The sequence below is a fragment of the Lampetra planeri genome, chromosome 3 (genome assembly GCF_965212315.1).
Source record: "Lampetra planeri chromosome 3, kcLamPlan1.2.h2, whole genome shotgun sequence".
Classification (NCBI taxonomy): domain Eukaryota; kingdom Metazoa; phylum Chordata; class Hyperoartia; order Petromyzontiformes; family Petromyzontidae; genus Lampetra; species Lampetra planeri.
In genome coordinates this window covers 1284884-1298609 of record NC_136109.1, presented here as the reverse complement: position 1 = coordinate 1298609, position 13726 = coordinate 1284884, and the positions used below count along the sequence as shown (strand labels likewise).

The 13726-nt window shown below is 50.9% G+C and overlaps 1 protein-coding gene across 1 annotated transcript in view; it reads right to left on the bottom strand.

Moving 5' to 3' along the window:
* Positions 1-2316, bottom strand: part of LOC144735923 (KN motif and ankyrin repeat domain-containing protein 1-like) — a 29308-nt gene extending 26992 nt beyond the window's left edge. The window contains exon 1 of the mRNA XM_078618503.1: positions 47-2316. Coding sequence (XP_078474629.1) covers positions 47-2169 — 2123 coding nt within the window. The 5' untranslated portion in view covers positions 2170-2316. The remainder of the gene's footprint in view (positions 1-46) is intronic.
* Positions 2317-13726: the final 11410 nt, after the last annotated feature.

Here is a 13726-nt window from a genome sequence, read left to right as displayed (position 1 = left end):
CATTATGATTTGCGCAAAACGGCGCCGTTGGTGGCGATGCGAGCACCTGAGATCGTCGCAGCTGGCGCGGATGGCCGAGTGGATGCTGGAGAGCGAGTGCACCGTGCTGAGGATGCGACTCTCCAGCGACCCCATCTGCTGCCGGGCCTGCTCGGGCGCCGGCTGCTGCTGCTGCTGCCCGAACGCGTCGGCCAGCTCCAGGTAGTTCTGCGACAGCAGCGTCTGCTGCTCCTGCAGCAGACGCTGCACCTGCTCGATGTAGGCCCCGATCGTCTCGCCCGCCAGCGCCGCCTCGGGCCCGCCCGCCGGCGCCCGCCCGTCGGCGCGCGCCGGCGCCGTGTTGCTCGACATGCTGCGCGTCTTCAGCCCCACCAGCTCGTTCCCCGTCGCGCTGAACCCACCGACGCCAACGTCACGGAATCTCGGCGCCGCCGCCACCGGCGACGGCTCGGCCGCCGCCGCCAGAGACGCGGCGCCGGCCGCCGAGGCCGACGACGCCGACGAAGAGGACGAGTGCCGTCGGGCGCCGGCACCGGGCCCGGCGCCCACGTCGGACAGAGACTGGCGCTCGCTGGCGGTGCCGACGCCGACCGAACGAGTCCTGGGCGCCGTCGGGGCGTCCCTCACCCTGCCGTCCCCCACGGCCACCGAGCGGCTCTGCGCGGCCCGCGTGTTGGTGGCCGCGTCCGCCAGCGACGGCGCCCGCGTGTTCGTCTGCTTGTCCTCCCGCGCCGGCGGCGGCACGGGCGGAAGCGCCGCTTCAGCCGCCGCTTCCGCCCGCGGCTCGTCCTCCGCCTCTCCGGCCTCGGCGCGATCCCTACCGCACCGGTCGCAGCGCCGACACGGCGCCGGCGCCGCGTCCGTCTCCGTGGCGACGGGGTCCAGGCGGCACTGCACGGCCGCGGCGGCCGTCGCCGGCGCCGCCGCCACGGCGGCGTCCCTCGTCTCGGCGTGGTTGCCGGCGCCCTGGCTCCGCGTCGCCGGCCGCGCCTCGGCCCACGCGTCGGCCACGCTGGGCCGCGCCGTCACACCCTTGTGCGCCGTGTGCGCCGCCTGCAGCTGCAGCCGGAGCCGCGCCATCTGCAGGCCGTGCTCCGCCTCGGCCAGCCGGGCCTCCAGGCGCCGCCGCCCGGCGCGCAGCTCCTGGAGCTCCGGCTCCGCGGCGCTCTGCCGGCGTTCTCCCAGCTCCTCCTCCGACACCGCCGTGCACGCCGCCCGCATCTCTGGCGCCGCCGCCACCGCCGCGTCTCGCCGCGACGGCCCCGCCGGCCGCTCCCCGTCGGCGCCTCCGGAGTCCCCGCGAATCGTCGGCGAGCGCCGGGTCTCGGGGCCGCGCTCCCCGTCCTGCACCGCCCTCTCCAGCACCTGTATCCCCTCCGCCAGCGCACGGAACTCCTCCGAGCGGACCGCCTTCCCGACGGCTTCGGCCGCGGCGCCGGCGCCGGCGCCGGCTCCGCCGCGCCCGGCCTCGTCCTCGCCGCGTCCCGCCAGCGCTTCCAGCCCGCCGCAGTTGCCGGCGCTGTAGGCGCGCTTGCGGAACCCGAGCGGCTGCAGCGCCTCGGGGTCGCCGGCGGCGCCGCGCAGCTTGGCGACGAGCTGGCGCTTCTCCTCCTGCAGCACGGCGATCTTCACCTGCATCACCGGCAGCAGCTTCGCCTGCTCCTCCAGCTCGCGCAGGCGCCGCAGCCCCGCCGCCATCTGCTCGCGGATCGCCTGCAGCTGCGCGGGAGACAGGGCGCCGGCGCGCGGCGTGCCCAGCCCCGAGCTGCCGGGGCTGCCGGCGCGGAAGCCGGGGCTGGAGAGGGTGCGCGACGGCGCCCCGCCGGCCGCGTGGGGCCCGTGGGTCCCACCGAACCCGCCGAACGCCTCCGCGCCGTTCGTCCCGGCGTAGTAGCCGTCGCCGCAGCCGTTGGGGAAGAAGACGTCGCCGGCGCCGGCGCCGCCCGCCCGGGCGCCGGCGAAGCGGCCGCCGGGGGGCGGCCACGGCGAGTGGGCCGCGGCGTGAGCGGGCAGCGACGAGCCGGTGACGCTCACGTGCGTGAAGGAGAAGCTGGGCAGGCGCTGGCTCCCGTGGGCCGTGCGCGCGTGCTGCTGCTGCTGCTGGCGCTGCTGCTGCTGGCGCTGCTGCTGCGGTCGACTGCCAGCGTCGTCGTCCCCGTGGTGCTGCATGCCGGCGCCGGCCTCCGGCCGCCCCCCCTCGGCCTCCTCGAGCCTCCTCCGCGTCTCCAGCAGGGTCTTCTCCACGCGATAGTCACGCGCGCCGCCGGCGCTCCCCCCGGCCCGCCGCGGCGGCCAGCGCGCCGCGGGACCCGGCGGGGTCGCAGGGCGGCCCCTCCCGCCGGCTCGGCCCGGCGGGCACTGGCGAGGGGCCGGTCGCCGCGGTCGGCGACGGATCGGCGGGGTCGCCGGCGCGGGAGGACGGGCGGCGCGAGCGGGTCGGCGTGCGGCGCGCGGCGAGGAGGAGGCCGCGTTCGATGTCCTCCACGTACTGCAGGAAGCCGAGGTCGAGCGAGAAGCCGTAGGGGGTGTCCACCCGGTAGGCGGCACGGCCGTCGGGCAGCGACCCTCGCTCCCAGTCTGGGGCCGGCACCGCAACACAGCGCACGGCGCATCGTTAGTTTCCGAACTGCCGCGAGCGGCAAACACGCGCAGCATTCAACCGTCGCTTAGAAGCGGGCGGGAGATCAATGACACAAGATCCTCTGTCGAGCCGGAAACCTGCGACAGAGCACCGCCAAACCAACATCAAGTCCTGCACAGTCCGACCGTGCAGGCAAATGTGTGCTGCGTTTCCCGAGGGAAACCTGCGGGCGCTTCGGCCAAGATGCCCACGTGAAATATCACACGCGGCCGACAGCCGTGAAGAGGCGTCTCCTGGTCGAGCGCCGGGCGATCGGGGTCACGGGAAGAAGGTCAGAGGTCGCCGTCTCACGCCGGCACGGCCACTCCCGGGCGAGAGGAAGGCGCGACGCCTAGACGGATCCTCCGGCTGGATTAGTGGCCGGGACATCGGGCAGAACACGCCGCCCGCGCAAGTAACACGGCACGCTTGTGGAAAATGAACGACAACAAAGGCCCCGTTTGACGGGAGAACAGGAGTTTGCTCGCTCGCACCCGCTCACCTGCCTCGGCCTGCTGCCAGGAATGTGTTGCCTTCACGCCAGCCTGCCCGCCCACCCGCCCGCCCGCCCGCCCGCCCGCCCGCCCACCCGCTCGCCCGCCCGCCAACAAATTCTTCAGCTTCCACGCTGGCGCCCGGGGCCCGTGCAGCCACGGCGCGTGCACGGACACGGACGGGAACGGAGACCGCTCGGCAAAAAAAGTGTGGCCAACATCGCGATCGCCCGCCCGGCCAGCCGGCAGGACGCCTTTCAAGGCTGGGGTTCAGGCAGTAATTTCGGAGTTGCCGGCAATGCGTAATGCGAATAGAGAAATCTTTCAAATTTGAAGCGGATCGCGACGGCCCACTCTTGCGAACGACGGCCACGGCATCTTTTTCACGGCCACTGCGAGTGAAGGCGCACAGCAGCAGCATTATCACGGGTTGTGACACACCGCAGGAATATCCAGGGCGGCCGCTGGATTCCAACCGCGAACCTCTGCGAAGAGCGGCAGACGCGCCACCGCCGGGCCACGTAGTGTAAATAAATATACATTGCGGGCTGCCACTCGCGACAATGGCCGTCCTTCTTCTCTTCAGAGCAGAGAGAGAGAGGGGGGTGAGAGCAGGAGGGCAAAGAGAGAGTGACAGGATTGCGGTTGGAGACTGCGGGGGCCCTGGGAACGCCGGGGAATGTTGAGTCGTTACGACGATGCGGGTTCTGCGGATGGCAAAGGTCATCCGTGCCGGGTATCTCTCAAATCAAAACAACACTTGGGCAGGAGGCCGGGCCCGCCTGGGTCACCGGCTGTGGCGGGGATCGTGATGCGTCCGATAACCCGCAGATTATGGGAACTCCACCGGCTCAAATCAAAACTCTGCTGTTTTGATTCCAACGATTTCTTTTTTTTCACCGTTTTAACCGAACGGAATGCGTTTCTCTGCCGTGGTAACGGTTTCCCACACGGACGCGGAGTGGGGGTTGGCGCAGGCGCGAGATACCACCCGTGGCACCGTGGCATGGCCGTGCGGGAAGCACACCGTGCCATCGCGATGCCGCCGCTCGCCGTCTAATTTGGGCGCCGTGCGGTAACGGCTTTGGCACCGAGTGAGCGACGCTTTTACAAAGCGCACCCAGAAATAAAGAGTTGGGTGGTGGCTGCAGGCGGACATGGAAGAACACAACCTGCGTGTCCGTGGGCCCGTCAGTCACAGTATCAAGAAATTGTTGCCGTGCCGAGTTGGCCGACGGCTCAGTCTGACCGGAGATTACCAGGGACCCATGGTGTTGATTGCGAGCGATGTACGAGCAGCTGTATAGCTACGAAAAGAACCAAAAAATACGCGGTGAATATTTTGTAGGCTGACGATCCTACGGGGGTTATTCGCACGTTCTGACCTCTCTCGTTCCACCCTGAATTGATTTCCAACCCTCACGACGGTCCAGGGCTAACTCCTGCACATGAACAGATTTCGCGGACTACCCAAAGCTGGTTCAGACAGACCGTTGAGATTTTTGAGGAGAACTTTGCAAATGTTCAGCCGGGTGCCGAGAGCCAATTCCGGGTGGTACCTGTGCACCACTTCTGTGTGTGTGGGGCACGACACCGCCCTGGCCACCATCGTCTCTCGGAGTAGAGCTTTGCACAAGCAGCCAGAGGTCCGATCTATCCTGGGCGGGACAGAGGGAGGAGGTCGCTAGTCCCATTGGTTTTGTATTTCTCTCACCGCGTCCAACACATTTGCCACTGGGTGAATAGCGGGGGCACAGTGGCTAACAGCACACTGCGCTTTGAAGCTGCTGGTTTGGGAGGGGGTGGGGTTTAATCGGCTCATCATCATCATCCCTTCCTCTGGGGTCAATAAAACCAGCAACACTTTGAGCGGAAGATCAACGGCGATTGTGCTCTGGATAGACTCGCTCCTATAAACAGGAATGGGGAACTTGCAGCACTGGGCTCTGCGCGGCTGTAAACGAGACATGAGCGCCGATGCCTCGATGCTCGTTTGAGCCTCAGTAGCAGCAGGAAGTCGCTTTGACTTCAACCCTGAATCTGCGTGGCCATAAATGGGCCTGCACAACAGGGAAGTGCCCTCTGGCAGCAGTGGCACGCAGCGGTGACACGCTCGTGCCACACAGCAACAAGGGCCCAGGGTTCGATTCTGGACCCGGGCGCCTTTCTGCGCGAGAAGTTGTTTTATTCTGTTCTCCCCGTGTTCTGCAGAGTGGGATTGAGAGCGAGTGGGAGTGAGTGTGTGTGTGTGAGGGAGCGTGTGTGTGTGAGGGAGCGTGTGTGTGTGTAGTGTAGCGGCTAGCACCCCCCGCTCCGAACCTGGGTAACCCGAGTTTGATTCCCGCTCATGGCCAACACCAGTAACGATTATCTAAACCGGTCCTAGGCCTCCCCTAGGTTGACTCGGCCTCAAATAAGTACCTGGTGCAGTGTGTAAACATCCCCACTGGGGAGACAAAGGCGGCCGGGCATGGTGTTGGCGACCCACCCCCTCGTGCGCCGTGCCGGCCTTCATAGGTGCTCGCTAACAGCACTTGCCCCAACAGTCTGTTCAGGCTATACGGGGGATCTTTGTCGTTGTCGTTGTGTGTGAGAATGTGTTTCTGTGAGTGACAGAGAGTAAGTTTGAGTGAGTGGAGTTTGTGTGTTCTCCCCCTGTCCTGCATGGGTTTCCTCCAGGTTCTCCAGTTTCCTTCCATGGCTAAAAATAAACCACATAAATGTTGCAGAAGTTCGCGGTTCGAACCCAGCGGCCACCCTGGTTAATACTGCGGTGGTGTGGTATTACCGTAACCGTTAAAAAAAATGCTACGTGCTGAAAAGGAGTAGGCCATTGTGTGATGGCGTCACGGTTCAACATTTGGCAAATTTAGAGAATTTTTTTTTTAGTCTTCTCACAAATTACCCAATTCTGAAACACGCAGCAGCATCGCTTGCGGGCGCGAAACGACTGCAGGCCGTGTCTGTGAAATACGGCGAGACGCGATCGTCACTGCAGCACTGCGAGAACGACATCGCCAATGCCAAGCGTGCTCACCATTTGATTCGAGGATTTAAACTCGGGACGATTATTTTGTTTAAGCAGGTGAGAACTCCACAGACCAGCATACACGTCTCATTAATACGACCGACCTGAGTCTCCAAAAATGATAAAAGGCAAATAAAGTAGCGCAAAACGAAACAAACAGCGATCAGTAACAAAACAACCGTCACGTGAGAAATCGACAATATCTTCTTGGTTCTTTCGGTAAAGTCACGTAGAAGGGAAATAATAAAATAATAAAAATAAAACAATAAAAAAATTCTCACAACGAACAGGTCTTCCCGACAGAACTGTTCTTCACCTGAGGACGGCTGCTTGCGTTGTGGCCGAAACGTCGTGAGAATTATTTTATCATGTTTTATTTTTATTATTTCATTATTTCCCTTCCACGTGACTTTACCGAAAGAACCAAGAAGATGAATCCCTGCAGTCACGAAAGCTTTAAATCGAAATTTTAATCGACAATATTTCACGAACATAGCCGGCGTGAAATCAAGGTTAAACAATACATTGCCTACCGCGGCAGGTCGGCTCGGAGAAAGCTATGTTGAGACCGATCACAGGCGCAATTACAGAATTAAGTTACAGAAAGGTGAAAAGTTTAAATCTGGAGATGGAGCGGACGGCGAGGTAAACGCCGCCGCTGTGACGGGGAGTGGGACATGCCGGGCTTCGGCCCTTTGCGAGCCCGGCTGACATCTCCACCACAAATACACATTCTCAGCAGCGACAGCGAGACTCCAATTGTGCACGGGTAAGCTATTGATAGACGGGCAACCGATTTAAAGTTTAAATTTGGAGATGGGAGGGTGCGGCTAGGTAAACACCGCCGATGTGACGGGCAGTCGTCAGTGCCGGATTATCCTCGTAGCACAAGTAGCTACATGTGTAGTAGCTACTACATATGTAGCAGCTACATATGTAGTACATATGTAGTAGCTACGTGCCCCGCACTTTCAAGGGCCCCGCACTAAATGCTTTCAAGCTGTCAATTCCGGTTCATTGCTTCTGCACCAGCTCTATTACTATAGTACTATACCGCCTTCAACTTTTACGAACGACTGCGTGTTTAAGGTTAGCGATATGTCGTATTATCCGGCTGTATAGCAAATAAAAAATGACAATTAGTTTACTGTGCAAGTTAAAAATGTGTTTTAATATTTTTTTGGTAATTTAAGGCCCCTCTATAACAGATGCTACAGGCCCCACGTGAGCTTAATCCGGCACTGGGTGTCGTACATGTGCGCTTTGCGAGCCCAGCGATGATCTCCACCACACACACACATTCTCGGCGGCGACGGCGAGAGTCTAATTGTGCACGGGTCACCTATTTATAGACGCTTCAGCAAGAGCCGGTGGCGTGCCACACGCTTAGATGCGAACTCTGGGAACGGCAGCCTCACCACATCTCAGAACGACGTCGTTCAGTTTCAGTGACAATAATGATGATGATGATACATTTTCACAAGAGAGCCATCGTACTACGGCTCAGGAGAGTTGGACGCAGACCAAAACTTGTGGCCGCGTGTCAGTAAATTCACGCAAATCAGGTCACGACAAAGACAAAAATCCCCCGTGTAGTCTCTAACAGACTGGTGGGGCAAGTGCTATTCGCGAGCAGGAAAGGCACACGACGGCGTTGTGCGGTCGGCACAATGCTGATGTTTACACAAGCCGAACCAGGTCTTTCGTTGTATATATTCGCCACTGTTGTAACATCGGCGGCGACTGATATCCGCAACCGGTCTTGGATCTTCCCACTGTCACCAACGCGCACTGACCAAGAATGGTGGAGTATGGCCAACAAATGAGACGGTTAACCAACACGAGATGAACAAAGAGTGATGACGATGATAATGATGATGACACCGACGGTCCAATTATCTCTGGTGAGTCTCCATGGGTTAATCGGCGCCCGTGTTAAATTAAAAGGCGTGACGGGAGAGTCCTGTTGGCACAAGCCGTGATGATGATGATGATGGTGCTGGTGGTGGCATCCGTCGTATGGGCCACAAACAAAGACGATGTTTTGACGACAGCGGTGGCAAGCGCTCGCAGCCTCACGTGCAGCGAGAAGGGGGGTCGAACCCGCCTAGGTTCGAGTCTGGGATCAGGTGCCAGAGAGTTCAAGGTTCAAGTTTCAAAGTTGTCACTTATTAGGTACAAGCTTTACTACCCGGCTTCGCCCGAGACTTGGCGATGTTCACACACCACACCAGTAACTCGTTTGGGGCTCAGTCGACCTAGGGGAGGCCAGGGACCGGTTAAAATAATCGTCAGCGGTGGTGGCCGTGGGCGGGAATCGAACTCAGGTCGCCGGGTTCGTAGCGCGGCGCGCTACCCACTACACTACAACGCGTTACGTTGCCACGTGCGCGGGTCACATGACAGATGTGACGTCACAGATGACTTGCCGTGCAAAAAATAAATGCATTATCGAGCTCTTACCCCACCAAAAAATATACAAAAGTGTATTTTTATAATGTTTGCATGGTGTACAGTGTGGAAAGTACCCACATGGCAAATCTCAAGTTTGTTGCATGTCGGGAAGTACGCTAAACATTTTGAACAGACACACATAATCACAACTTTGCCTTGTGTATATAAGGAGACGTCCCGGAGCCGTGCGGCTCTTGACGTGATGTAAGTCAAACAAGAAAGTTACCCCGGTGCTGGGTCTCCCCTAGGTCTACTCGGCCTCAAATGAGTGACGCGGTGCGGTGACATCGCCAATGGGGGAGACAAAGGCGGCCGGGCGTGCAAACAATTGAAGGGGGTTAAAGCAAATCGCTAAAAAAATAATAAAAATGTATCGTGTAAGTTAAAATTGCAATAAAGATTTCCTGCACATTATTACACGGGTTGGATCACGCCACACTATTGCAACAACTTTAAAAAAAGTCTTGAGACTTTTCCTAGTTAAACTGGTTTAGCATGAATTATAATTATGATGATTATGTGATAGCATCGTTTTTTATCGTCTGTGACAAACAGGTTGTTGAGCTATTTGTTTTTAACTACTTTCAAAATCAACAAATATAAATATTGTAACGTCCCTGAATTTAAAGTTTAAGAGACAAAATACGCGATGTATTTACATTAATAAAACATTTCCCCCCTGAGGAAAGTGGATTGTAAAATATTATTGGTTATTTCGGTAGTCACATAGAAGGGAAATAATAAAAATAAAACAATAAAATGTTATATTTTATTTTGTTTAATTTTTTTATTATATTAATACTTCCCTTCTACGTGATTTAACCGAAATAACCAATAATATGAATCCCTGCAGTAACAAAAGCTTTAAATTGATTGTAAAAGTTGACTTAAAGCTGTCGTGTCAGCAGGCATTAAAATTCGTTGTTGTGTCTTTCGGTAAAGTCACGCAGATAACTTCAAAGAAAACAACAAAAATAAACGACGATGTTTTAATTCGCGACACAAGCGATCGTCGTCTCTGAACCCATCTCTGTGACTTTACCTAAAGACCCAGGGCATAAGGATTGTAACAGATTGTAAACGATTGTAACAGATTGTAAAAGGTTTGTGTTCTTAGCTTCTCCCGCGAGCCTTGGCAAGGCCGCTTCTTTTTAAAATCGCCACGTCCTGACATTAAGCGGAGCCCACTGTCCCTACTGTACCGTCGTCGTCGCAATCCGCTCGCTTAGCGAGAGAAGTTTTGTTTTATTTTTAACAAAAATTCTCCTCAGACGGAGTCAAATTTCAACAACAACAACGTTTTTTTTAATGGCGGCAGGGGCGGGGGGGCGCCCGGAACCGTGGCGGCAACCCCAGACACAACAACAACAATAGCAACAATAGCAACAACAATAATAAGAATAAAACCGGTAATAATAAAAGCAATTAAAAAATAACAGCAACAATAATAACATCAGTAGCAACATCAATAATAGCAATAACAGAAACAATATATATAATAGCAACAACTTTGGCGGCAGAGGCGGGGGGCGCCATTGATGGGGGGTGGGGGGGGTCCGTGGCGGCAACCCCAGACAACAACAACAAAACAACAACAATAACAACAATAACAACAACAATAACAACAACAATAACAACAACAATAACAACAACAATACAACAACAAAACAACAACAAAACAACAACAAAACAACAACAAAACAACAACAAAACAACAACAATAGCAACAACAATAGCAACAACAATAGCAACAACAACAAAACAACAACAAAACAACAACAATAGCAACAACAATAAAAACAATAAAACCGGTTTTAATAAAAGCAATAAAAAAAATTACAGCAACAATAATAACATCATTAGCAACAACATTCATAGCAATAACAATAACATAAATAAAATAATAAAAGCAATAATAACAATAGCAACAACAATAACAACAAACAATATCCATAATAATTATGGATATTGGTCGCGAAAGCCTAAGTGTTAAAAGTAACAATAACTATTATAACAATAACAGCAATAACAATAGCAACAACGAAAATAACAATGACAGCAACAACAATAATAATAACAATGACAGCAACAACAATAATAATAACAATGACAGCAACAACAATAATAATAACAATGACAGCAACAACAATAATAATAACAATGACAGCAACAACAATAATAATAACAATGACAGCAACAACAATAATAATAACAATGACAGCAACAACAATAATAATAACAATGACAGCAACAACAATAATAATAACAATGACAGCAACAACAATAATAATAACAATGACAGCAACAACAATAATAATAACAATGACAGCAACAACAATAATAATAACAATGACAGCAACAACAATAATAATAACAATGACAGCAACAACAATAATAATAACAATGACAGCAACAACAATAATAATAACAATGACAGCAACAACAATAATAATAACAATGACAGCAACAACAATAATAATAACAATGACAGCAACAACAATAATAATAACAATAGCAACAACAATAATAATAACAATAGCAACAACAATAATAATAACAATGACAGCAACAACAATAATAATAACAATGACAGCAACAACAATAATAATAACAATGACAGCAACAACAATAATAATAACAATGACAGCAACAACAATAATAATAACAATGACAGCAACAACAATAATAATAACAATGACAGCAACAACAATAATAATAACAATGACAGCAACAACAATAATAATAACAATGACAGCAACAACAATAATAATAACAATGACAGCAACAACAATAATAATAACAATGACAGCAACAACAATAATAATAACAATGACAGCAACAACAATAATAATAACAATGACAGCAACAACAATAATAATAACAATGACAGCAACAACAATAATAATAACAATGACAGCAACAACAATAATAATAACAATGACAGCAACAACAATAATAATAACAATGACAGCAACAACAATAATAATAACAATGACAGCAACAACAATAATAATAACAATGACAGCAACAACAACAATAATAATAACAATGACAGCAACAACAACAATAATAATAACAATGACAGCAACAACAATAATAATAACAATGACAGCAACAACAATAATAATAACAATAGCAACAACAATAATAATAACAATGACAGCAACAACAATAATAATAATAACAATGACAGCAACAACAATAATAATAATAACAATGACAGCAACAACAACAATAATAATAATGACAGCAACAACAATAATAATAACAATGACAGCAACAACAATAATAATAACAATGACAGCAACAACAATAATAATAACAATGACAGCAACAACAATAATAATAACAATGACAGCAACAACAATAATAATAACAATGACAGCAACAACAATAATAATAACAATGACAGCAACAACAATAATAATAACAATGACAGCAACAACAATAATAATAACAATGACAGCAACAACAATAATAATAACAATGACAGCAACAACAATAATAATAACAATGACAGCAACAACAATAATAATAACAATGACAGCAACAACAATAATAATAACAATGACAGCAACAACAATAATAATAACAATGACAGCAACAACAATAATAATAACAATGACAGCAACAACAATAATAATAACAATGACAGCAACAACAACAATAATAATAACAATGACAGCAACAACAACAATAATAATAACAATGACAGCAACAACAATAATAATAACAATGACAGCAACAACAATAATAATAACAATGACAGCAACAACAATAATAATAACAATGACAGCAACAACAATAATAATAACAATGACAGCAACAACAATAATAATAACAATGACAGCAACAACAACAATAACAACAGCAATAATAATAACAACGGCAACAACTATAATAACGATAATAGTCAAGCTTCAGTTCAATATTCACCGTGTAATCGATTTAGAACACGTGATGGAGCATTACCACGTGATACCATCACAATATGAGCTGCTCTATATATATTCAAATGCAAGGATCAGAACTTAAAATATATTAATTGCTTCCAACGTGTATTTATTAAAATGTTTCAATTGAAATAGAACAATCAAACATAGATAAATTGTTAAGTTAAATAAATACATTTATAATAATTACAAAATAAAACTATTCCAACAAGAAAGTGATAGGACTTTTCAAATCGCAACAAACGGCATTGTTTGAAATAGCGATTAATCGATTTGAAATCGATTAATCGTTCAGCCCTACGATGGGTAGATAACAGGTGACGTTTACAAGGCAATATCGCTCCCTATTAACTGAGACTGCCCATCCTGCATTTGATTACCAAATGATTAGGGACGACTGCCTGTTCGCGATTGGCTTTGTGGCCTTGCTATGACATCGATCCCGGGCCACTTGTGATCGAACTCGGCATCTCTTATCGAGACTGCGGGAGGAATCCGATGAGCTATGAAGCGCTTTGATCACGGAAGATTCAGGGCCAGAAACAAGTGCATCCTGCCCTCTGGCGAGCAGCAGCCCGTCTGCTGCTTGAACCAAGTCCGCCTGAATCTCCCGTGTTACTATTCCTGTTGTAAGATTGTTACAGTCAAACAGTGATGCCTTGCAGTTTTTGTACCAGTTGAAAGGGTAAAAACCTACTACTATATTTTGCCACTGGTAAAGGAGATGTCTCATAGTGTAAATGCTTTACCCCGAGCTCTCAATACTCTGATAGTGCGCTGTCTTTGAGTTGTGCGCCTTTTGGCGTCATCTGGTCCAACACCATGTGAGACTGGGCTCTAAGAAAAGCTGTCTCGGGTGTGGACCAATCAACTTCAAGGACAGTGCATATCATTATCATCATCATCATCAGAGTTGTTTCTTTTTGTTTGCATTTTGACCACTTGTGTTGTGGTTATTGCAAACATGATGCCTTGTATAAAGGTGTCAGTTTTTATACCAGTTGAAAGGGTAAAACCCTACTACTAAGTGATGCCTTGCTCAAGAAAATTGAGCATTGGTGCTCATCTCTTGCGGTCCAGCTCCTAGCTGGTGACACGAAGCGCTGCTGATGATGATCACGATGATTGACAGGCCAGTCCACATCAGACCGTGTGAGCCATCTCCAGACGCCTTCAA